General features: G+C 39.9%; 3 protein-coding genes across 3 annotated transcripts in view; 1 reads left to right on the forward strand and 2 right to left on the reverse strand.

Annotated features, from left to right (window-relative positions):
• On the reverse strand, positions 1-25,740 carry LOC307162136 (uncharacterized protein). Its single transcript, XM_079877234.1, has 6 exons — positions 25,543-25,740; positions 24,609-24,776; positions 13,713-14,909; positions 13,144-13,257; positions 2,221-3,423; positions 1-1,761 (listed from the first exon to the last, which is right to left on the reverse strand). The coding sequence occupies exons 2-6, from the start codon at positions 24,664-24,666 to the stop codon at positions 1,721-1,723; spliced, it is 2,613 nt and encodes an 870-aa protein (XP_079733360.1). The 5' UTR covers positions 24,667-24,776; positions 25,543-25,740; the 3' UTR covers positions 1-1,720.
• The window catches only part of LOC307162199 (uncharacterized protein), a 390,774-nt gene that overhangs the window by 248,049 nt on the left and 115,170 nt on the right, over positions 1-27,555 (reverse strand). The gene's annotated exons all lie outside the window — the stretch shown is intronic.
• LOC307163209 (uncharacterized protein) overlaps positions 1-27,555 on the forward strand; it is a 325,993-nt gene that overhangs the window by 53,053 nt on the left and 245,385 nt on the right. The gene's annotated exons all lie outside the window — the stretch shown is intronic.

Below are 27,555 nucleotides of genomic sequence, written 5' to 3' on the forward strand. Positions count from 1 at the left end.
TACTGCTACAGCATAAAAGAGGAAGACAGCCTTCCTTGCCGTGGCAGGACTAATGGTGGGTATCCCCGGGACGATCTCTGGGATGATCTCTGGGATGACAGCGGACTGCACGGGGACAACCTCCGGAACGACAGTGGGCTGCACGGGGACCACCTCCGGTACCACAGCGGCCTGCATGGGGACGACCTCCGGGACGACAGCGGGCTGCACGGGGATAACCTCCGGTACCACAGGAACCTGTACGGGGACGACCTCTGGGATGACAGCGGGCTTACGGGGTTAACCTCCGGTACCACAGCGACCTGTACGGTGACGACCTCCAGGACAACAGCGAGCTGCACGGGGACAACCTCCGGTACCACAGCGGCCTGTACGGGGACGACCTCTGTGACGTTAGAGAGAAGGGAAGTCTTCCTCCTCCTCCATCGTTTCTTATGGCGAGGTGCAGGCTCTGGGCTGGACAGGACCCGCGGCGAAGGGTGCTCTGGGCTGAGCATCACCGGGCCATTGTTGAAGAAAGACCGGAGCGGAGAGTGGGTCCGGGGCTCACCTCTAGTACTTCCTTCCCTGCGGGTTCCACAAGTCCCTGAAAATCTGGCCAGACGGGTTCCCCTAAAAGACTCTCTGTCATTGATGGAAGGGGGTTTAGGGGATTTGAGCGCCATGGCCTCCTCAATCTGGCGGGCCCATAAAGCAAAGCCCTGCAAAATATTCATGCTACTGGATCCATTTGATGACAGAGTCATTCTGTCACGGGACAATACAGAGAAATGGGTGGATCCAAATGTAGCAATATTATAATCAGGGCAATCCAATTCGTCGTCATCCATGCAAAGGTCAAAATCCAAGTAATCAGAATCGTAGTCATCCATGCAAGGGGGGACGACCTCCGTGACGTTAGATAGAAGGGAAGTCTTCCGCCTCCTCCATGTTTTCTTATGGCGAGGTGCAGGCTCTGGGCTGGACAGGACCCGCGGCGAAGGGTGCTCTGGGCTGAGCATCACCGGGCCATTGTTGAAGAAAGACCGGAGCGGAGAGTGGGTCCGGGGCTCACCTCTAGTACTTCCTCCCCTGCGGGTTCCACAAGTCCCTGAACATCTGGCCAGACGGGTTCCCCTAAAATACTCTCTGTCATTGATGGAAGGGGGTTTAGGGGATTTGAGCGCCATGGCCTCCTCATTCTGGCGGGCCCATAAAGCAAAGCCCTGCAAAATATTCATGCTACTGGATCCATTTGATGACAGAGTCATTCTGTCACGGGACAATACAGAGAAATGGGTGGATCCAAATGTAGCAATATTATAATCAGGGCAATCCAATTCGTCGTCATCCATGCAAAGGTCAAAATCCAAGTAATCAGAATCGTAGTCATCCATGCAAGGGTCGAAATCCATTTTAATCAGTCCAAAAACAAATACACAAAATAAACAAGAAACAAAACAATAACAGACTTATAACAGACCTCAGAAGTGTAGCGTGACATACAACAATTAATCTGTGACATGAACTGAAACAGACAGGGTATTTATACACAGACACTAACAATGTGATAGGGAACAGCTGAGTGCAATCACGAGTGATGGGAACAGACAAAGGATTATGGGAATTGCGGTTCCAGAGTGAATGGTGACAGGAAGGGAAAGAGACCTCTACTGGACACCCGGGGAAACACAAACCAGACACTGTGACACCTTTATCCGTGAAGCTCTTCCCAAATTGATCAAATGTGTAAGGTTTTTCTCTCTGGTTCTCCCATCAGGTCTAAAAGAAAAAGTAAATCATGTGACATTTCAAATGAGAGAAAAAATGTGAAATTAAAAGTGAAGCCACAAGTCAGGATCACTGATGAGTTCAATAGTCATTTTAAACAAGTCAAATCTGGTTTGAGGATGGTTCCAAACATGACAGAATGTTTCAGGAAAATCATACTAACCTTTAAATAACATTCTATTAACATTCAGGAAACTGGACATTTGTATGTTCTTGGAATGTTAAAAATCAACGTTCCTGGAATGTTGAATTTTAAATCGAAATTAAGATGAATGAATGTTTGAGGAACATTTTACCTTTTAAAACACATGACTGTGTTTAACCTAACATCAATTTTTTACGTTCCCAGAACCAACATGAATATAGGTGAATATTTGGTGAATATTTTTTGTTCTGAATATATGGAGAACGTTCTTATAAAAAATATCTGTTAGCTGGGGAACTACTTACCGTGACTGTGGTGATGTGGTTTCTCCACTGTGTGGATCTTCATGTGTCGCTTCAGGTGACTTTTAATAGAGAAACTCTTTCCACACTGATCACACATGTGCGGCTTCTCTCCAGTGTGGATCCTCTCATGTGTTTTCAGACTTGAAGACTGACTGAATCTCTTGTCACAGTGTGAACACTTATAAGGTTTTTCTCCAGTGTGAATTCTCTCATGTTTTTTCAGATGATCTGACTGACTGAATCTCTTGTCACAGTGTGAACACTTGTAAGGTTTTTCTCCAGTGTGAATTCTCTGGTGCCGTTTTAAACAGTTCGCTGTAGTAAAAGTCTTCTCACACTCAAAGCACATGTACTCTCTCACACCAGTGTGTATTTTCTCATGTCTATGTAAATGGCACTGCCGTGAAAAACTCTTTCCACACACAGAACATGAATGCGGCTTCTCCTTCGTATGAACTCTCAGGTGTTTCTTCAGGTCTGATGCACAAATAAATGTTTTGCCGCATTGATCACATGTGAACGGCTTCTCTCCAGTGTGGATCCTCATGTGAACATCAAGGCTTGATGATTTTATGAAGCTTTTTCCACACAGATCACATGTGAACGGCTTCTCTCCGGTGTGGATCCTCATGTGAACATCAAGGCTTGATGATTGTGTGAAACTCTTCCCACACTGATCACATGTGAACGGCTTCTCTCCGGTATGAATTGTCATGTGACACTGAAGATAGTGTTTGCTTGTGAAACTCTTTTCACACTGATTACAAATGAATGGTTTCTCGCATGTATGAACTCTCTTGTGAATCTCAATAAAATGTTTGGTTTTGTAACTGTTTCCACACTGAGTGCAGGTGAAAGATTTCTTGGCTCCTCTTTTCTTTAAAAATGTCTGTTTAGTCTTTGAGCGACTCAAAGGTTTTTCTCCAGGTTTGACATGATGTTCCTCCTCCACTTCACTCAGTTCTTCACTCTCCTCCTTCACTTCACTCGGTTCTTCTCTCTCCTCCTTCACTTCACTCAGTTCTTCTCTCTCCTCCTTCACTTCACTCAGTTCTTCACTCTCCTCCTTCACTTCACTCAGTTCTTCACTCTCCTCCTTCACTTCACTCAGTTCTTCACTCTCCTCCTTCACTTCACTCAGTTCTTCTCTCTCCTCCTTCACTTCACTCAGTTCTTCACTCTCCTCGCTCTCTTCCATCAGGTCTGAAATCAAAGAGAAAGTTATTTCATTTTCAGTTCGAGAGGAATATGAAGTGAAATGACATAAAAAGAGCTGATATGTGTGTTAGATATTAGTTTTATGTGTTAGAATAATGTAATGTAATGTTAGCATTAAAAATTATACAATAGTTTCATAATGCTGATACCAAAGTTTAAAGTTCAAGTTCCGTTTATTTCTAAAGCACATTTACTAAAGGCCGCCGGCCGACCAAAGTGCTATACAATAATTACAATATAGATACACAAGAAAGAAACAATCAATAATCACTTAGAATCGATAAAAACAGGATACATTACATGTTAAAAGCCGAGACAAACAGATGAGTTTTGAGAGCAGCCTTAAACTCAGATAAAGTGGAAGCCATTTTAATTTGGGTCGGGAGATTATTCCACAAAGTGGGGCCAGCCACTTCAAAGGCTCTATTTCCCCTTTTTTTTTCAAGCGGGTTCTGGGAATGTGAAGGAGGAATTTGTTTGAAGTCCTCGCTTAGGAGTGTACAGGTGGAGTAAGTCCGTCAGATAAGATGGTGCAAGATTATTTAAGGATCTGTAGACAAGTAATAGAATTTTATATTCAATTCTATACTGAACAGGTAACCAATGTAGAGATCTCAGAAGGGGTGTAACATGATCACTTTTTTTTATATCCCTTCAGGAATCTAGCTGCTGCATTTTCAAGATTGATATTTAATTTATTTTACATAAAACGTTTGAATTATTACAGTCCATTCACACTAGACTTTTAATTCCAATGACTCCCATTCATTCGCATGTGAACGTGGGAAACCAGAAACACAAGCTTCGCTGCGTTACAGTTCAAGTTGGAACGGCAATTAATTATTGGTCATTTATATCATAATCTAAATAGACATTTGATTACTCTATTTAACTCTTTACATTATATTTTACTGGTTCATTTGGATTCCAGTGTCACTTAGAGTTTCACCTTAGCCAATAATGCTGATCTCACGGTCACAAACTCATAAGTCTGATTATTAGTCGAAGGTTATGACTTATATCAGGGTTCTTTCTGCATAGATAATTATGAGGCTGCCGCCTCCGGCTCTCGACAAAACTCGGACGGTTACCGCTCCGCTTGTGGCCATTCTCAAACCGTATAGTGCTGCGCGGATCGCGGATAATCGGGTAATACAAGTAATACAAACATTCCATTCCAATTAATCGAGGGTGGATGACAGATAAATCATTATAATGTGTTGAGTTTAATAAAGACACGGAACTCTCATCACGGTAAAACGCAATGAACGTGCGTGACTCTTTCACTTTCGTTTTCAACAACGTAATTCTCTTCATGGAAAACCAATCAAGGAAAACATATCAGGCTCGAGTAACGCTTGTCAGGGACCATAGACTGTGTCCGAGATACGTGTGTTTTGTTCTCTTTTTTTTTGTTAAGGGAAAAGTGAGAGAGAATTGTAGGCAATTGTGTATACTGATAAATGATCTGATGTTCTCCTATTAACAGAATGTTTAATGATGGAATACTGAAAGCAAAACCTGTTCTTCCTGTATTAGGATCTTTAGATACATCCCTATACAGTATACTGGGACAAATGCTTGATATACAGTTTGTAGTCTACCTTCAACAATAGCTACAATGTTTCCAGATTCTTTCATTACCTCTAGCATATCAAAATCTATGAGTACTGCAGGAAACAACCAAGGTGGAGTTATTGATAATGTCAACCCTTCTTTTTAGTGTTTTTTATTTTTATACTGTTAACAAAAAAAAGTGTATGTTACAAATACTACAGTATACAAGAAAAGACAACAAATGTAACACTAGGGGGATTCATGTAGAACTACATAAGACACATTTACACATTTTCTAAGTTTTAACTGCTTTTTTCTTCATAGAAAATCGGATTGATCAATATAAAGCTCAATAGGCTATATGCACACGGAGGTGATGACGTACTTCCGCTAAATTCTCAGCCAGCTAAGCCATTTCTGCTACGGCTGAGGTGATTGTTTACCAAGCGATAACGATAGCGATAGCGTAATGTCTAGTAAGAAATCGTTTAAATTTCAGCAAACCAACAGCAGTACAGCTGAGCACTGTTGTGTGCCTCTGTGTCAAGCCTCAAGTAAGTACAACACAGTACTTAGTTTTCACACATTTCCATCTGACGCGGAAATCAGGCGAAAATGGCTTGTCGCTATCCGGAGGGACAACTTCACAGTTTGTCCCCACACCCGAGTATGTAGCCGGCATTTTAAAAAGGAGGATGTTCATGAGCCAGTGTCAGAGACAGGGAGACGGCTATTAATCAAGGGAGCTGTTCCAGCATTGTTTGAGTTGAACAATTAGGCCTACACCCTTCCCACTTCAAGACTGGGGGTATGGGAGAGGAGAGAGCGACCGCCGGTGTCGCGGGATGACGCTGCATGCGGGGAGGCTGACATCCTAATGGACCACGACTACGCTTCGGCTCCAGATCCCGCAGTTGTCGATTTAGCCCTTGATGACAACATGTCTCACAGACAGGAGAACCTCAAGCTGAGGGAACAAGTCGAGAAGCTGACATTGAATCAGCGCTTTGGGATTAATCGTTTTTCTGCCTCAGACAAGGACATACGTTTTTTGTCACACTGTTAATTTGTACAATTAATTTCATTTGTACATTTAAATTTAAGTTATGTTATAATATTTTATTCTTTTGATGTCTTTATAATTATTCTATGTAGGCTATTCCAAACTTTGGCAATATTGCATTATGTAGGCTACAGTCATGCCAATAAAGACATTTTAACTGAATTGAAAGAGAGAAAGGCTAATTGAGTTATATATATTTGAAATGCTTCCTATTAATTTCATAGTATACACTGAGTACGTTTACAAACTGTCAATATCCGGGTTAAGGTCACTATTTGGGTTTCTGAAACATTCTGAATAACCCGTTTACATGCGTGAGCAGAGAGAGTTACTCCTGTATACATGGAATTTGTAATCAATTGGCAATATCCCGATGTAAACGGTGACGCACGGTTAGCGTCTGGACGTACCATAGACAGTATATACGTACAGACAACCTTAAGACGCAATATGCGTCATTTCTGATTCTTCTTTCTGTATCCAAAGACAACAACAACAGCAGCAGCAGCAGGCGGATAATGAATAGTTCGGGGCAGATAGCGATCACCTTTGTTTGCGCTTTCCTCCTCGCTCCAAAAGTGTGGTGCTGTGCTGCGTCTCGCCATGTTTACCTCTACTTCTTGTTTACTTCCGGTATACTGCACGCGGGTTTCTGTATGCGCCGTCTCTACTCAAAAGACAAAGATTCCTTGCGAATAGAACATGTGCAGAACACAATTCAATCTTCCTTTTGATGGGGATATGCCGATACGCGTTTACATGACCAAATATTCGGGTTAGAAAAGGGGTACCCCAGGGATCAAATCCGGGTTTTTTGAAAAACCGGGATATGAGCATATTCGGGTTTTTGCTGGTGTTTATATGGCCATCTCGACCGGGTTATTGCTAATATCCCGGGTTTGAACAGGTTATTGGCTGCATGTAAACGTAGTCACTGATACAAGATTTAAATGCTAATATCTGAATAGTATTTATTTAGATTTGCATCGTATGACCTACTGATGAGATTCTGGGCCTTAATAGAGCCTTCGCTGCCATCTATGGTCAGTGTGACACAAGCACAGAGAGTTGAGTTTACAGAGCCAAGTTCCACTGTAGTAAGTAGTTATTTACATGGACCATACAATACAACTTAACAAAGATCATGGTTAATAGAAGTTGAGAGAAATATAATGTATACTGTATTTCTTTTGAACAGATTCATTCCCTGCAGCCCGTTGATGAGATGTTCTTGTCTCTCAACTACCTTGCACTGGGTTCAAAACAGCGTGACGTTGCTGACCGGTACGGAGTCCACCAGTCCATAGTCAGTCGGACCATCACAATGTGGAGCAACTTTCAGTACACTGTGCTAGGGTCTGTGAGGATCTGGATACCAGAGGAGAAAATAAGGGCACATCTGCCAGCTGATTTTAAGGACTATGCAGACACTACAGTCATCCTGGACTGCACGGAGCTGAGGTGCCAGTGCCCTTCATCACCTCTTCTCCAAAGTGAAATGTTCTCAGCATACAAGTCCCACTGTACTCTCAAAGGGCTGCTTGGAGTGGCTCCTCGTGGGGTGGTCACATTTATCTCTCCACTGTACGCTGGTTCCATCAGTGACAAACAGATCACGCGGGTGTCTGGAATTATCTCCCTTTTGAGACCTGGGATGGCCATCATGGTTGACCGAGGTTTCCTTGTTGATGACCTTGTGCCTTGCAAGATTTATAGGCCAGCATTTCTCTCTGGAAGATCCCAGATTGATGATGTTGAGCGCCTCATACGACGACGGAACACAAGTTCTTTGACACAGAGATTCCACTTCGGCTTTTTGGCAACATTAATCAGCTATATACTGTTGCATGTCTTCTGAAGAACTATGAAAACGGGCCTCTTCTAAAGGCTTGGGCAAAGAAGCCAGAGTAGAGAGCCACTTGTCTGTAAATAGCCATTTATTTTAATTCAATAAAAAAAAAAAATTGTCAATATGTTACAGAAGTTGCAATGTTACAAGAAGTTTTTCAGCCACTTTGTTATAATTGTTCACTTTCAGAAATGTATAAAATTGACCAGAGTGTGTCTATAGAAATCTATCTAATCAGAATCGACACCAGTACTGAGATGTTTATTTTGTTAACTTTGTTAACTAAGGATGTATTTATTGTTTGTTCACCTATATAAATGGTCATACGTAATTTATTTTAAATTTTTGTAAGTACTTTCTTTAAATGTTCCTTTGTAAATTACTGTTTAGAAATTTCATTTTATAGTACCTCATGTTATTTATGAACTCCCTACTGAATTATTTGCATGTTATATGTACTTTAGCTCATCAGTGTTTTTAAGCCATCTGTTATAAAAGAATAATACTTTCATGCACAGTGAATTATATTTACGGAGTAATAACCTTTGTTTAGGGCTACCAAATTACAAACAACAGTTATAAAATACTATTTTTAGGTAATGAATTACCTAAAAAAAATCTTAGGAAGAACATGTACATATGTAATAATCTATTTATTGAATTACATGTTCCATCTCATTACATTAGTATACAAATACAACAAGAAACTTAGTAATAAATATGTACACATTAGTATACAAATACAACAAGAAACATAGTAATAAATATGTACACATTAATATACAATTACAACAAGAAACATAGTAATAAATATGTACAAATATTTTGCAATGGACTGAACTGATAAGAGCTGTAGATTAGAACTGCCAGTAAGAGAAATAGAGAAAAGAGAAATTAACTGCATTCTGTAAAAGAAGTGTGACAGGCTATCAGAATCTAATTATCTAGGCAAGCATAGAGATAACACACACAAAAAAAGAAAGTGTCAATTTTTTTTTCTTTCATTCTTATGGTGATTTCATTGTCTCTGGGAATCCTCTGAATAAACATGTCTTCCTGTGTGTAGACAACAAAGTCACACCAGTCCAAACCAGAAATCAACATCTGGCCCTGGATCTGCCAAAAGTACGGATGAGATTTCCTTAATGTGTGTGTGCCCTCACTGATCTTAATATGTGGGAAGTCAACATAGTGCTGTGCAGGGTCAGAGACGTTCGGATCCATGTGCAGATACTTTATTGAAACACACACCCAAAAAGAACAGAACACAAGCGGTAATATAGAAACAATCAGGGGAAATCCAGAACTCGGGGTCGTTACCAGGCAAGGGTCGGGGCAGGCAGCAAACGTTCATACAATAGTCCTTGGAAACGGGCTAGGATCGAGAAACCAGGAATTCTAGGAAATAACCAGGAGATAGCTCAGAGTTGTACGCCGTGGCAGAAACAAGACCTCGCAGGGAACAAAGGGGAGCAAGGTCCAGATAAAGGAAGCTGAGTGAGAACAGGTGGCAGTGATAATGGGGATCAGACAGGGATGGTAGGTGATGAGTGTGATGAGACCTAGAACTCAGGGGAGAGTGATCTAGAGAGACCAGGAGGAGGCAGCGTGGAGCGCACCGACACACATAGCTTGCTACATTGGGGCATTTAATTTCAACAAGGCCAAACACTGTCTGCCCCTTTGAATCGTACACGATGCCATCAGGTGATGAGCCCATCCAGGGTGTGTCAGGATGGATAAGGAAGCCACAGGGATAGTAGGGAGCCAGTGCAGTGTTGACAAAACTGGGCTAATATGGTCATACTTCCTGGTTCTAGTGAGAACTCGAGTTGCTGCATTTTGGACAAGCTGTAGTTTGTTTATTAAGCGTGCAGGGCAACCACCCAGTAGAGCATTACAATAATCTAGCCTTGAGGTCATGAGCGCATGAACTAATTGTTCCGCATTTGAGAGCATATGGCATAATTTATATATATTTTTAAGATGGAAAAATGCGGTTTTACAGATACTAGACACGTGACTTTCAAATGAAAGATTGGTATCAAAGAGCACACCCAGGTTCCTAACCGACGACGAAGACTTGACAGAGCAGCCATCAAGTGTTAGACAGTATTCTAGGTTATTACGTGAGCAAGTTTTTTATCCAATAATTAAAATTTCTGTTGTTTTAGAATTTAGTATTAAGAAATTACTAGTCATCCAGTTTTTTATATCAGCTATGCATTCCGTTAATTTTGTGAATTGGTACGTTTTGTTAGGTTGTGAAGAAATATAGAGCTGAGTATCATCAGCATAACAGTGAAAGCTAATTCCATGCTTCCTAATGATATCTCCTAATGGTAGCATGTACAGAGTGAACAGCAGCGGTCCTAGTACTGAGCCTTGTGGTACGCCATACTGAACTTGTGATCGATAAGACATCTCTTAATTTACTGCTACAAACTGATAACGGTCAGATAAGTATGATTTAAACCAATTCCACTAATGCCAACATAATTTTCAAGTCTATTTAAAAGAATGTTGTGGTCAATAGTGTCAAATGCAGCACTAAGATCGAGTAACACCAATAGAGAGATAAAACCACAATCGGATGATAAGAGCAAATCATTTGTGACTCTAATGAGAGCAGTCTCAGTACTATGGCACGGTCTAAATCCTGACTGAAAATCCTCGCAGATATAATTTCTTTCATAGTAACATAGTTGTGAAGATACCGCCTTTTCTAGTATCTTTGACAGAAATGGTAGATTCGAGATCGGCCTGTAATTGACTAATTCTGTAGGATCAAGTTGCGTTTTTTTAACAAGCGGTTTAATCATAGCCAGCTTAAAGGTTTTTGGTACGTGTCCTAGAGACAAATATGAATTAATGATAGTAAGAAGAGGATCTATGACCTCTGGGAGCATCTCTTTCAGTAGCTTAGTTGGTATAGGGTCTAACATACATGTTGTCAGTTTAGATGATTTAATGAGTTTAGCGAATTCTTCCTCTCCTATAGCAATAAATTAATTTATATTTTCCTTAGGGAGACTACAATGCACTCCCTGATGCGATACTGTAGTAGACAGTTGCATAGTTATAATTTTGTCCCTGATATTATCAATCTTATAAGTGAAGAATTTCATAGTCATTACTGCTGTGTTGCTTGGAAACGTCTGGGCTTGAATCTTTTTTTTTGTTAGTTTAGCCACTGTTTCAAATAAATACCTAGGATTATGTTTATTTCCTTCTAATAGGGTTGAAAAATAAGCAGATCTAGCAGCTTTTAAGGCCTCTCTGTAAGCAATCGAGCTCTCCTTCCATGAAATGTGAAATACCTCTAGTTTTTTTTTTTTTTTTCCGTTGCGCTCCATTTTTCTGGCTGCTCTCTTAAGGGCCCGAGTGTGCTCGTTGTACCACGGCGTTGGACTATTTTCTTCAATCTTCTTTAAGTGCAACGGAGCAACTGTGTCTAAAGTGCTGGAAAATAGTGTTAAAAGTTTCTGTTGCAATATCAAGTTCTTCTAAGCTATCTGGGATGCTGGGATGAAACTGATTAGGAAGATTATTGATAAAGCAATCTTTAGTGGCAGAAGAGATAGGTCTAACATATTTGTAACACGGAGTCGGCTTTGCAGCCTTGGCTAAATGTAATTTACACGAGACTAGATAATGATCTGAGATGTCATCACTCTGCTGCAGAATTTCAACGGCATCAACATTTATTCCGTGTGATAATATTAGATCTAGAGTATGATTACGACAATGAGTAGGTCCTGACACGTGTTGTCTACCTCCAATAGAGTTCAGAATGTCTTTAAATGCCAATCCCAATGCATCTTTTTCATTATCTATGTATATTCAAATCACCAACACTTAGGACTTTATCTGCAGCTAGTACTAACTCTGATAGAAAGTCCGCAAATTCTTTGATAAAATATTTATGGTGCCCTATTGGCCTGTATACAGTAGCCAGCACAAATCTCAAATGTGATTTGTCATTTACACTATATATTTTTACATTAAGCACCAACACTTCAAAAGAAGTATATTTAAAACTAGATTTCTTAGTGGTTTTGAAAATATTACTATAAATTACAGCGACACCGCCCCCTTTGCCTTTCAGACGAGGCTCATGTTTATAACAGTAATCTTGCGGGGTGGACTCATTTAGAGTAATGTAATCGTTTGGTTTTAGCCAGGTTTCTGTCAAACACAGCACATCTAGATTATAGTCAGTAATCATATCATTAACAATAAGCTCTTATGAAGTAAGGGATCGAATATTCAGCAACCCAAGCTTTATCATTTGCTCATCTGTATTATAGCTGTTTTTTATTTGTTGAACAGCAATTACATTTTTAACCTTAGATGGGTTGAAAGTTTTTTGGATTTCCAAATTCGGGGAACAGACAGTCTCTATATGAAGATAGCTAGGTGAAAGAGTCTCTATGTGATGGGATTTATCTGACCTTGGTGACCTTCTTTTCAACAGGTCAAGTCTGCCCCAATAACTTTTCCAATTGTCTATGAATTCTATATTATTTTGCAAACACCACTTTGACAGCCAGCCACTGAGTGATCACAATCTACTGACTCTCACATCACTCCTGCGAACAGGAAGGGGGCCAGAGCAAATTACAGTGCCTGACATCGTACTTGCAATATTTGTACTTGTTTAATATTAATTTTGGTGATCTCCGACTGGCGGAGTCGAACATCATTTGTGCCGGCGTGAATAATAATCTTAGAGAATGTAGGCCCATTATGTGCTGAGTGACGCTATCAAGTACGCTGCCGTTCCATTTGTAGAATGACTGGACTTGCGTCCTCCCGTCCTCGAGAGTTTGTTCTGAGTCGGCAAGTCCAAACTTGCCAAGTCCAAACTCGGAAGTGGTCTTTCTTCAGAATTAGAAGATGTGATTTCAGAGAGAAAGCCTGAGTGAAACTCTTCCCGCATTGAGGTCTCTCTCCGGTGCGGATGCTGTCGTATTGGCAAGAGGTCCAGAAGTGAATTCTTCTGATAAATCCCTCAAAATGAGATCTCTCCTAAATATTTTACATGTCCTGATTCGAAAAGGACCCTGAATTAACATCTAGCATCTTTAACCTGCAGGTAAGGGCAATTTATAAGTGTAACAGGTTATGGGTATGTTTTAGAATGATTATATAAGGTTACAGCGGGATACTAATACAACAATCCTCATATGATTCCTAAGTTTGTGTTTACTTAAGAAACTGTTCCCACACTGACCACATGTGTATGGTCTCTCTCCAGTGGACCATCGTGTGTCTCTTTCCTTTATTGGTGAAGCTCTTCCCAAATTGATCACATGTGTAAGGTTTCTCTCTGGTTCTCCCATCAGGTCTAAAAGAAACATGAAATCATGTGACATTTTCAAATGAGAGAAAAAATGTGAAATAAAAAGTGAAGCCACGAGTCAAGATCACTCATGAGTTCAATAGTCATTTTAAACCAGTCGAATCTGGTTTGAGGATGGTTCCAAACATGACAGAATGTTTCAGGAACATCATGCTAACCTTTAAATAACATTCTATTAACATTCAGGAAACTGGTATGTTCTTGGAATGTTACAAATTAACGTTCCTAGAATGTTGAATTTTAAATCGAAATTAAGTTGAAAGAATGGTTGAGGAACATTTTACCTTTTAAAACACATTCCTCTAACATCAAGAAAACTGGACATTTTTTACGTTCCCAGAACCAACATTTGGTTCTGAATATTTGGAGAATATTTTTGGTTCTGAATATATGGAGAACGTTCTTATAAAAAACGTCTTGTTAGCTGGGGAACTACTTACTGTGACTGTGGTGATGTGGTTTCTCCACCTTGTGAATCTTCATGTGTAGCTTCAGGTTACTTTTAATAGTGAAACTCTTCCCACACTGATCACACGTGTACGGCTTCTCTCCAGTGTGGATCCTCTCATGTATTTTCAGACTTGAAGACTGAATGAATCTCTTGTCACAGTGTGAACACTTGTAAGGTTTCTCTCCAGTGTGGATGCTCTCATGTATTTTCAGAGATGATGACAAACTGAATCTCTTGTCACAGTGTGAACACCTGTAAGGTTTCTCTCCAGTGTGGATCCTCTCATGTAATTTCAGATATCCTGATTGACTGAATCTCTTGTCACAGTGTGAACACTTGTAAGGCTTTTCTCCAGTGTGAATTCTCTGGTGCTGTTTTAAACTGTCTGCTGTAGTAAAAGTCTTCTCACACTCAAAGCACATGTACTCTCTCACACCAGTGTGGATTTTCTGATGTGTATGTAAATTACCCCGCAATGAAAAACTCTTTCCACACACAGAACATGAATGCGGCTTCTCCTTCGTATGAACTCTCAGGTGTCTCTTCAGTTCCAATGCCCTAAGAAATGTTTTGCCACATTGATCACATGTGAATGGCTTCACTCCAGTGTGGATCATCATGTGACTATTAAGGCTTGATGATTTTATGAAACTTTTTCCACACTGATCACATGTGAACGGCTTCTCTCCGGTGTGGATCATCATGTGAACATCAAGGTTTGATGATTGTATGAAGCTTTTTCCACACAGATCACATGTGAACAGTCTCTCTCCGGTGTGGATCCTCATGTGACGCTTAAGATATTGTTTGTCTGAGAATCTCTTTTCACACTGATTACAAATGAATGGTTTCTCGCCTGTATGAACTCCCTTGTGAATCTCAAGACTTTGTTTGGTTGTGTAACTCTTTCCACACTGAGTGCAGGTGAAAGATTTCTTGGCTCCTCTTTTCTTTAAAAATGTCTGTTTAGTCTTTGAGCGACTCAAAGGTTTTTCTCCAGGTTTGACATGATGTTCCTCCTCCACTTCACTCAGTTCTTCTCTCTCCTCCTTCACTTCACTCAGTTCTTCTCTCTCCTCCTTCACTTCACTCAGTTCTTCACTCTCCTCCTTCACTTCCTTCAGTTCTTCTCTCTCCTCCTTCACTTCACTCAGTTCTTCACTCTCCTCCTTCACTTCCATCAGGTCTGAAATCAAAGAGAAAAAGTGATTTCATTTTCAGTACAACAGAAATAATTCAAAGAGAGGAATATGAAGTGAAAGGACATAAAAGAGCTGATATTTGTGTTAGATATTAGTTTTATGTTAGAATAATCAATAAGGTTTTGTTTGTATTTTAAAGAGAAGTGTTACTTGTGTTATGTGCTTACGAATATAATGTCTTACTGTGCGTTCACACCGGACGCGAATAGCACATCAAATTTGCGCCTGGCGCGTCTAGTTATACACTTCGACCACTTTGTGACCATTCGCGCATCAAGAGCGAAATTGACGAGTAAAAACAAAAGTTTGAAGCGACAGTTTCAAAAGTTTCGAAACCCGTTGGCGGCCATCTTTTTACAAGATGTCTGATGTTGATCGATAATTTATCAAGAGAGTCACTGCTCTGTATTTGCTCTGGACAGCAGAACAGCTGCGTAGGGATCATCGTCACCGTATTTGGGTCCACCAGACCCTTCGGAGACGAACCCAGTTTGGCGGGTTTCACCATTTGCTCCAGGAGCTGCGCCTGGATGACGGCCACTTTCAGCGGTACATCCGCCTGTCCCGCGCCCAGTTTGATGACCTGCCGTCCCGCATAGGAGCGAGGATCACCCTCCAGGACACCAACTACAGGCGCTCTTTCCGAGCTGCGGAGCGCCTTGTCCATCTGTCTTCGGTTAGTAAATGTATATGATATTTTAAATACAGTATATTCAGTATGCTAACATATGCTATGCTATCAATGATTTTTTAAACTGTGGTAAGGATACCACTGTTGGTGCTCTTTCTAGTGATACTCAGTTAACTGCTATAACCTAACGTTAGACATTAACCTAGAAATTAAAATATTCTCTTGGCAGACGTGATACTGTCGTGTCTCTCTGTAATACAGTGATCTTTCTAGTGATTAACTGCTATAACTGGCACCCCCCAACTCAGGCTCCCATTTCCACAACTACAAGAGAACGTTCTCCATTGTTCTGCTTGCAGTTGTGGATGCGAAGTATCGCTTCCGGGTGATCGATGTTGGGGGGTACGGCAGGACCAGTGACGGTGGGATTCTGTCAAACTCTGCCTTTGGACAGGCTCTCCGGCTGGCACACTTCATCTGCCTCCTGACCACCCTCTACCTGGTGCTGAAGACAGAGGACCCCAGCGCCATGTCTTCGTGGCTGATGAGGCGTTCCCGCTGTGGAGGAACCTCATGCGGCCCTTCCCTGGATGCACGCTTCCTCCAGAGAGGCATGTCTTCAATTACTGCCTCTCCAGAGCCAGGCTGGTGGTGGAGAACGCCTTTGTCATCCTCTCCTCACAATGGAGGATGTACCACCGCAATGGAGGATGTATCGGGTTGCAGCCAACAACTCCTCCAGGGAGGCACTCCAGGTGAGGGAGGTTTTCATAGAACACTTCTCGGCAGAGGGAGCAGTACCATGGCAGCTGACGGAGTAGCATTTGAAGTCCTCCTCATGACTTCCCCACAACGGCTCTTTTAAGAGCCACCCACAAACCTATAAAGAGCATGGCTGCGTTCGAAACTGCATACTCAACGAGTAGGTACTTAATTTCAATAAGTACTTACTTAACGAGCGCTAAAAGAGTAGATGCTTTATAGCCAGATCTCGTTAAGTATGAATGCAAGCCGGACATCATCCGCCATGTTGACGTTATCATGTGACCTACGACGTGTTATCGCACGCGCAACAACTTAAAAGATATGAACGACATGTTTATTTCATCTATCTGTAAATATCTTTATTGATTAAACTTGCTAATTTTGTGGTCTTTTTGAATAAACTGCTGCCCATTTATTTTGTGAATACATTTAGGGTTGATTTAAGTTCTTATATTTAACCCTACTAATGTGTCTCATCGTTTTATCCTTAACGATATTGTTTATTTTTATTACAAAATCCAAAAATTGTCAACTCTTGAATATTTTGTTAATTTTTTTATTTTATATCCAAACATTTTCGACCACAAGCAATTACTGCTTTGTTTTCCTCTTTTTCTTGTTGAATTTAACTCTCGTTTCATCCCTCAGGCCTGTAAGTAACAAAAAAAAAATGCATTTTTAAAAATGTATTATAATGAATTAAGAAAATATATATTAAGATAGTCAACCTTGTAGGTTCTTTTTTCCCCATGTATAACATATATTATTATGTTTGCAAACCCATATATATATATATATATATATATATATATATATATATATATATATATATATACACACACACACACACACCCCTAAAGGATTATTAGGAACACCTGTTAAATTTCTCATTAATGCAATTATCTAATCAACCAATCACATGGCAGTTGCTTCAATGCATTTAGGGGTGTGGTCCTGGTCAAGACAATCTCCTGAACTCCAAATTGAACGTCAGAATGGGAAAGAAAGGTGATTTAAGCAATTTTGAGCGTGGCATGGTTGTTGGTGCCAGACGGGCCGGTCTGAGTATTTCACAATCTGCTCAGTTACTGGGATTTTCATGCACAACCATTTCTAGGGTTTACAAAGAATGGTGTAAAAAGGGAAAAACATCCAGTATACGGCAGTCCTGTGGGCGAAAATGCCTTGTTGATGCTAGAGGTCAGAGGAGAATGGGCCGACTGATCCAAGCTGATAGAAGAGCAACTTTGACTGAAATAAACACTCGTAACAACCGAGGTATGCAGCAAAGTTTTAGCCACAACATGCACAACCTTGAGGCGGATGGGCTACAACAGCAGAAGACCCCACCGGGTACCACTCATCTCCACTACAAATAGGAAAAAGAGGCTACAATTTGCACGAGCTCACTAAAATTGGACAGTTGAAGACTGAGAGTCTCGATTTCTGTTGAGACATTCAGATGGTAGAGTCAGAATTTGGCGTAAACAGAATGAGAACATGGATCCATCATGCCTTGTTACCACTGTGCAGGCTGGTGGTGATGGTGTAATGGTGTGGGGGATGTTTTCTTGGCACACTTTAGGCCCCTTAGTGCCAATTGGGCATTGTTTAAAGGGCACCTATTATGCCCCTTTTTAGAAGATGTAATATTGGTCTTGGGTGTCCCCAGAATGCATTTGTGAAGTTTCAGCACAAAATACCCCACAGTTCATTTATTATAACCATTTGAAAATGTCATTTTTGGGGCCTGTTTTAAAAAGAGCTGTTTTGTGTGTACCACTTTAAATGTAAATGAGCTGCATATCCCCGCCCTGCTGCTGGACCTAGATGATGAAGAGAGTCCGGCACAGAATAAACACGAATGAGAATGGACTAAACGTCTCGGAATGGTTATTTGATACATTTATGTACTTACAAAGTTTTAATCGCGTCCCTTTTGCCATTATGGATGTGCAACACACACACACACACACACGAACTGTGATAACGTTCGCGCAATTTTTTGAAACTACACACACACACACACACTACTGTGAAGTACAAACGATTTTTTTTATTTATTTCTTAAGGGGAGGGAGATAGACGTTTATTTAGCCTACTGTCTATGGAGATAGAGCAGACCTTAATTTATTTACATTTGTAAATGCTGCAAAAAAAATGCCTACGTGACATAAAACTGTCTGACGTTGTTTGTTGAGACATCCTATGACGACGACAATAAATAGCTTTAGACGCATTTATTGTTGAACTGGCTGACATCGATTGAAATGACTATTTGCTCAAAAATCATAAAATACACTTACTTTTTCTGGAGGTGACGTTGGATCGCGAATTAGGCAACGATCCACACTCTAGGATTAACTTTGACCCTCGTTAACAGTCAGTCAGAAAATGAATCTCGTATTTAGGAAGTTTAAGTGGTGCCTTTTCTTCATAAATAAAATCCATCCGCTGCGTTTTCAGTGGCTCTGATGTCAGTGAAGACTAGTATGTCCATTCTTACATCCCACATCACACTTCTTAGGAGACATTACCGGCTGTCGTTGAAACAATGGAGGATGCAGATCACCGAGGGCGGGGTCTATGCCAAAACCAGATGTCAATCAAATCACGTCGGTGGGGCTTAGCTCATTTCTACGTCACAGTGAGGAAAATCTAGAACAGGGTGTTCTGAGACAGTGCTTATGATTTATTGAGATAGTAAAAAAACTACTGGGTGGATTTTTATCATTCTAGGGTGGTTTTGCTCACACACTGCCAACACACATTTATGTTCAAACACCATGTAAAAGTGAATTTTGCATAATAGGTGCCCTTTAAATGCCACGACCTACCTGAGCATTGTTTCTGACCATGTCCATCTCTTTATGACCACCATGTACCCATCCTCTGATGGCTACTTCCAGCAGGATAATGCACCATGTCACAAAGCTCGAATCATTTCAAATTGGTTTTTTGAACATGACAATGAGTTCACTGTACTAAAATGGCCCCCACAGTCACCAGATCTCAACCCAATAGAGCATCTTAGGAATGTGGTGGAACAGGAGCTTTGTGCCCTGAATGTGCATCCCACAAATCTCCATCAACTGCAAGATGCTATCCTATCAATATGGGCCAACATTTCTACAGAATGCTTTCAGCACCTTGTTGAATCAATGCCACATAGAATTAAGGCAGTTCTGAAGGCGAAAGGGGGTCAAACACAGTATTAGTATGGTGTTCCTAATAATCCTTTAGGTGAGTGTATATATATACATATATCATAACATCAGTAACTTGACAGCCCTACCTAGAACGTTTTCCTCAGCGTTTGTAATGTCTGCACAAAGGGCAGCTGTGCTAAGATTCACCTTTGGAGAAAACGGTTGATTTTATATGCGAAAAATTTAAGTATCATTAATATGTCATATGAAATAGCTATGCATGAATACACTCTCGATGTGTATATAGTGAACATATCTACATTTTCATTCAAACAATAAATAATAATATAATAAATAATAGCAATAATTAGTACGTCACCAAGGTAATTCTCACCTACTCTTTTGGATTCGTACATACTTTTTCGCTCACCTCTTTTTTCCCCATACTAAATAGTAGGGAAGTATGCGGTTTCGAACGCAGCCCATGTCTTTCTAAAAACATTTTTCCTCCATTATAATATTTAGCATCTTTTTCCAGGTTGTCAGCCTCAGTTCCAGGCTGTCAGGTCCACAACATGCACATGTATTAAGTTTAAATTCTGAGTCACTAACCTTTTCAAAATTACAGGTTTTCCATGTTTGTATACAAGGAAAATGATTGATTTATTTTTTAATAAATAAATGGAGCCAGCCTCCAAAAGTAATTAACCTTTCTTTTTTTTTTTTGTTGTTGTTGTCTTTACATTACAATGATGTTTCATATAATCTATATTTAGATATGGAATAAATAACATTAAATACAAAATTAATATGTCTCGTATATTAAAAATCAAGTTATGTGATAAAAGATTTGCTTTGATTTGCATAGAACCACACCAGGCATTTAGTCAGATTGTAAAATAATTTATTAAGGCCAATTATATAAAAGAAATAATACGAACAGAAAAAAAAAAAATTGTAGAGACAGGAATAAAAAGGACCTCGCTTGGAAGCTGGAAAAGCCCCAGGGAACAGCATGTAGGAGAAGAGGAAGGAGAGCATTCTGCGTTTCCTTCAGAGCCTGCTGCCTCTTTTTTTTTTTTACTACTCTGCAATTGTTCCAAATTTAGCACAGTGTAGCTATTTTCCATTGCCTATGTAAATAATCTAATTTTATAATTGTCCTTAAGATGAGGCAGCATGCTCTGTACATAAGGCAGAAGGCATAGGAGGAAGTGCTCGTCTGCGGTTAGTGGCGGTGGGGGTGGGGGGAGGGTATTGGAGGTCGCGCCGGAGGTTGGACCATCCGGTGACCGCTCACAGGGCCACCGACGAGCTCTCCTTGGCCTGTAAAAAAAATAAAAATAAAAAAAAATACAACACGGTGCAGTGAGAAGGCATGAAGTGAAGGTTTAAAAATTGCATTTAAACGACAAAATTGTCTAGATATTGTGAGAATAATATCTGTGCCTGTGTGAGTGACATAGACAGTGCTTAAATGCAAGTGTGATATTGTTTTGAACTTGATTTAAAGGGATACTCCACCGTTTTTTTCATATTAAACTATGTTATTCCCTTAACTAAGACGAGTTGATACATACCTCTCTCATCTCAGTGCGTGCACTTCATCGCTTTGGCGCGCAGTGACACTTTGATAGCAATTAGCTTAGCCCAGTATATTCAATGGTATCTAACAGCAATGAATTTAGAAGTGACCAAACACATCAACGTTTTCACTATTTAAAGGGGGGGTGAAATGCTATTTCATGCATACTGAGTTTTTTACACTGTTAAAGAGTTGGATTCCCATGCTAAACATGGACAAATTTTCAAAAATTAAGTTGTACGTTTGATGGAGTATTTCTGTGCCAAAAATACTCCTTCCGGTTTGTCACAAGTTTCGGAAAGTTTTTTTTACGAGTATGGGCCTGTGTGACATCAGATGTGGCGGAATTTCCTTATACGGGTCCTAAGGGCACTTCTCCCAGAAGGGCGCGCGCGCACGCACCCGTAGACCAGAGCAAGAGAGCAAAAGCAGTACGGCCATCAAAGCGCTGTGCTCGGCTTTAGGGAAGTCATCAGCTGCGCTGCCCAGTTCGACGCCGGATTTGCAGATCTTCTAATGCTTAAGGATGGAGCAGTCCCAACGATAAAGGTTCACGGTCGTGCGTTGAAACCGCAGGCGGTGAGTAAAACTGCTTCAAATGTCTGTGTGTTGTTAGCTATCGCGTCAGCACAGCCAGTAAACAACATGATCACGTATAGTTAATGTTGTCGTGATGCTTTCGCTCCGCCCACAAGCCACGCCTCCAGCCGCTCTTTTTTTCCGGAAAGACTCGGTACAGCCTATCTTTCTTTTATAAATATAATAAAACTAAAGACTTTTTGGAGATATGAAGGATGCAATACTACTCTATAGGTACTCAAGATTATTAGGAGATTGACTGAAACTGAGTGTTTCACCCCCCCTTTAAATACAGTTACACGAATAGTTACACAACCAAGTATGGTGACACAAAATAAAACGTGGCGCTTTTCTAAGCGGGTTAATAAGGATAACTATAATGTATGGCGGAATAGCACTTTTGGCAGTAGTACTAATATGAAAAAACGGTGGAGTATCCCTTTAACATTAAGTAATTAAAGTTATACTTAAGATATACATAGATAAACATTCAAATGAACAGTAGCTAAAATGTATGCAAATGATTGGTTGCATAGATTGCAATGGATTTGTGTCTGCATTTACAAAAACAATGATTATTAGAAAGGGGACTAATGTTTTGTGCATGTAACATGTTGAAATATTGTTTGTACTATTGCCTTCACACACCTCTAGGTTCAGCAGCAGGGGCTGAGGGACCAGGGACTGGGGAGACAGGAGAAGAAGAGGGGGTTCTTTGACCACCCTCTCTCTGATATGACTCTGTCAAGACAATATTAAATGTTAATACGACACATTAGTAACTCAGAGATTACATTTCTTCATCTGTAAACATGACAGCATATATGCCTTGTAATGTGTCTTTATTGGAAACACACCTGTCACTGTCTCCCCTGATTGTTCTTGGGGGTGTCCCTGGTCCTCGAGGTGGTTGTCCTCTCGGATACGGGGTCGAGGAATCCCAAGATCTGAGAAAACTTCCACCTCTTGCTGCTGACCCACTACTCCTCTCCATCTCCTTCAGGTACATGTCCCCGAGGCTTTTCCACTTTTTACGGCAGACATCCTCTGAATAATCACATTATCTTGTTAATGAAAAGTAGTTGTAAACTAGCAGCACAGCAGCTTGCTAGCTGGTTAGTAGGTCAATAACGTGACTCAAAAGTGAAATTTGTATATCTTACAACTTACCAGGTTGTTCAATCTCCTCACTAATCTTCTTCCAAGTGAGGTCCTTTTTGTTCCTGTCTCAAGTATGAACTTGAGTCATATAATTCCGGGTGACCACTCACAGCTAAAAATTAGTTTCTCCTCCATTTTGATGAGTGACTTCAAGCGGGAGTTTGTTATGCTATGTCACTTTATGGCACGTGAAGCAAGCAGGCTCCTGATTGATTAATGTGGCACGAATTGACACAGAAGTTCAGATTTTTCAACTCGGCAGGCAGACGCGAATTTGCGTCAAACGCATGAATGCACAAAAAGCACTACATAAAATCATTTGCGCTTAACGCGCCAGATGCTCAGTTTGCCCGAACTTGGCGCCCAATTTATACTCCAGCCCAATTTATACTTCTGCGTGGAACTTACTCCGTAGCTACGTCGTAGACTGTGTTTAGTGCGCGTACCCTGACGCGGACGCAAGAGTTGTGATTGGTCTGCTAGAACACCTCCCTCGGGTTTCACATGGTCCCTCTGCATGAGTAATTGCGCGTCAACGCGGACAACAACGCAGAAGTATAAATTAAAACCAACACGTTGCATACAACGTCGAACTTACTCCGTAGCTACGTCGTAGGCTGTGGTTAGCGTGCGTACCCTTCGGTTCCAACACGTTGCATACAGCGTAGAGGCTCCGGCGTAGGTCCGACGCAGAAGTATAAATTGGGCTTCATTCGCGCCGCAGGAATTTTTTACACGCGTAACGCATCGTTTCATTGACTTAACATTGAAATCACTCGTGCTTGACGCGCTATTCTTGTCCGGTGTGAACGCACCATTAAACTGCTGATCTAAGTTAATAAATAGTCTTTTCACTAGTTTGGATATTTATATTATTTTTAAGAGATACATTAATCTTCTAATAATTATTATTATATGATATACTAGACATTATAGACTAGACATTATAGACACAAATCCCATGTTTCTGTAGCAAAGAACTATTAAATATATTTGATCAATGAAACAATTATCTAATGTAATGTTAGCATTAAAAATTCTACAATAGTTTCATAATGCTGATATCAATGTTTGGGTTGATATTCAATTTATTTTACATACAACTTTTTAATTATTACAGTCCAGTCATACTAGACTTTTAATTCCAATGACTCCCATTCATTCGCATGTGAACATGGGGAACACAAGTTTCGCTGCGTTCCAGTTCAAGTTGGAACGGCAATTAATTATTGGTCATTTATATAATAATCTAAATAGACATTTGAATACTCTATTTAACTCTTTACATTATATTTTACTGGTTCATTTGGATTCCAGTGTCACTTAGAGTTTCACCCCGGCCAATAATGCTGATCTCACGGTCACAAACTCATAAGTCTGATTATTAGTCGGAGGTTATGACTAATATAATTAATGATTAATTAATACAACTTATACAAATAATCAGATATTGCTTAAGTTACACTTAAAACCCTGTCAGCCATTCTAGAAATGTAATTTTCTTGATACAGTTTACTGTTTATTGCAGCAAAAAAAGGGTAAACTATATTGAGAAAAATGTCCAACATTTATGTAACATGGTTGCAAAAACTTGCGATCCAAATATAAACCAGAGCTAAAATAATACTTTGTTTGATGTTGATTGTCAGACAATTGATATTAAATTTTCTCAAACCTCCCTCTACTGAACATTTGTTGAAATGTCCCCTGTAACCATTTCATAGTTTAGGCTAACTGTTTATCTAAATGTGCTTGAATGTGTCTAACATGAATGTTCTTCAGACTCATGAATGAATGAAGAATAAACACCAACCTCTTTGTTCTTCAGGATCTTCAGTGTGTTTCATTCTGCAGGGTTCTGGATCACTCATGTTCTCACTGTCCTCTTTAATAAACTCAGTCTTTGCAGATTTCAGCTCTTCCTGATGCTCTGATGCTCGTCTTCACTTGTAGCTGATGGGAATATACAGCTGAGTGTTTGCTGTTAGAAACACATTATTTGAGTCAGGATACATGATAAAAGCCTGTAAAACTGCTCTATTGAAAAAACACCGTTGACACTCAGGTAAATAACTACCCTACTAAACCATAAAATGTCCACATGAATCTAGTTAAACATTCTAATAACTACATTCATTGCAATAATGTAATTAGATAATTAACATGTTACAGTTTTCTATGTGCAGAAACTGACAATGATCAATTATCATAAAACCTTTATTAAAATAAAGAGCACCACAAAACAATAACGTTTAATATGTATGTCAAACTGTATAAAAATTATTTAATTTTTACGTTTAAATTGTCTCACGTGGCTACCTATAGGCTCAATGTAAAGTATTTAGCGATTTCTTGTCCAGTCTATTTTAACACTGCAAAGTAAAGAAATACCAAATTTAATCCAAATGTAAAGAGTAACGTTAGAAATAAAACGGCAGCAGCAACACTTGATATTGAGTCCCATTCCCCTCACAGATCTCAGACTTTGACTCGACATTCAGTAACAGTTCTCACACAAACATCGAGACAATCTCACACACACAAACACAAAATCGCTCAGGTCTGAATGAACTCAACATATTCTCCTCATGCTCGCTGCTGCTGCACTAAATGTTTATTTCAGTAGGAAGACGCCAGAAAAGACGCACAAGTATCGATGTGATCGATGAAAACAATACAGAAATGAGTCTGTCGCTTAATCAAACTGTATAAAGTGTGTGTGATGGTTGTGTAAATATGAGAAATACCGTGAACTGCTCTCCTCACCTCAGAAGACTCGACGCTGAAACTCTCTCTCTCTGTGTGTGTGTGTGTGTGTGTGTGTGTGTGTGTGTGTCTTCTTCTTCTTTGGTGTTTATTGGCGGTTGGCAGCCTAGCTTATTGGTGCATTACCGCCACCAACTGGAATGGAATATGGATCAAGTTATTTGCTTTTATACAAAATATAAATAAACATAAAAACCAAGCAAAACAAATAAACAAACTGGAAAATAAAACATAATAAACAAAAGAAAAAACGCTATATTCTTTTTATATAATTTACTTTCTTTAACAAATTTAATAATTTCATCATACAACTTACTGTTTCCCTTATATATTAATAGACCTGATAAAGAAAAGGTCATGATGTTTTTCTTTCTTCAATGATTGAATAAGGTGACATCTCTCGTTATTATATTTCCTACAATGGATTAATTACATGCTCAACTGTTTCTTGTTGGCTACAGTGTATGCATTCCCCAGTTGGGTGTTTTCCCATTTTATATAGTGTACTGTTAAGTCCACTATGACCTATTCTCATCCGAGTTATGATACTTCCTTCTCTTCGATTCCTGCTCTCCCTCCTCCCAGCACCAACTTGATTTTGTATATTGTATAAATGTCTACCTGTTTCATTATCATCCCAATATACCTGCCATACTGATTGTACATACTTGTACTGAGTACTTTAGCTTCTGCTTTACTTAATGGGACTTGAAAATCTACTTGCTTTATTCTTAGAGTTTGTTTAGCCAGAATATCCACCTTCTCATTTCCTTCCACACCAACATCAGACATCCCAACCTACAAAAGTTCATTTCAGGGAGGTATTCATTTCAATCAGATGCTCTCTATCTTACGTGCGCACACACGCACACACGCAAGGTCTCTCGCTCCCTCTCCCTCTCTGCTGTGCACGCGCGCTCTGGCTCGCTCGCTCTAGATTCCGGGAGATTTTAACTCATTTGCGGGTATCAGGGAGCCGCTATCAATATGCGGGAGACTCCCGGAACTTCCGGGAGACTTGGGATGTCTGCAACATGAGCAGGAACCCAAATGAAACCTGTAGAAATACCCACAACTTTCATATTATACATCTTACAGAATATCTCATTGATAATATCCATCCTAACTAATGACCTGCCAGATTGTATACTTTCAAGTGATGAGTAGCTATCTGATGCAATGACAGTGTTTTTTATTTTCTTCTCCTCTATCCACTACAGGGCTTGTAATATTGCCAGCAGTTCATATACTGACAAATGATTGGTTACTCTTTTCTTAATAAAACAATCTCTCATTGGAAAATATACTGCTGCACCTGCAAATCCTGTTTCAGGATCTTTGGATCCATCTGTAAATAAAAACACTGATTCTGGATAATGTTCCTTAAAATAATTCTGGACTATAAACAATGTTTGAAGTTGTACCAAATTATCTTTCAATTCCTGCTGTATATTAAGGTCAACATTTAACCAAGGAGGAATGGAAGAAATTGAAACTGTATTACTGTACTGTAATTGGTGTAATCCTATATTTCTTGCCTTTGCATTACCTATCCATCCAAAACTAGTATAATTTGTTTCATTATGTTCCCAACATTCTGTTATGACAGGATGCAACTCATTATGTCCCCGGAGATTAACCCAGTATGCCATCATTCATTTCAATCTTCTGATTCTTAAAGGCATTTTTCCCATTTCCACCTGCATCAGTGATACCGGAGATGTTTTAAATGATCCACTGCAGATTCTCAGAGCCTGAGCTTGCAAAACATCTAATCTCTTGAGGTTTGATTCTGCTGCTGACATGTAAGCTATACTTCCATAATCAAAAACAGATCTCATGAGTGCCCAGTATATATTTTGCAAAGATGATCTACTTGCTCCCCATTCCCGTCCTGATAAACAACAGAGTATGTTGATGACCTTTTTACTTTTGTCGTTAATTTTATTCAGATGAACTTTCCATGTCAGTTTTCCATCAAACCAAACCCCAAG

Source organism: Squalius cephalus, assembly GCF_949319135.1.
Source record: "Squalius cephalus genome assembly, chromosome: 1".
Classification (NCBI taxonomy): Eukaryota; Metazoa; Chordata; class Actinopteri; order Cypriniformes; family Leuciscidae; genus Squalius; species Squalius cephalus.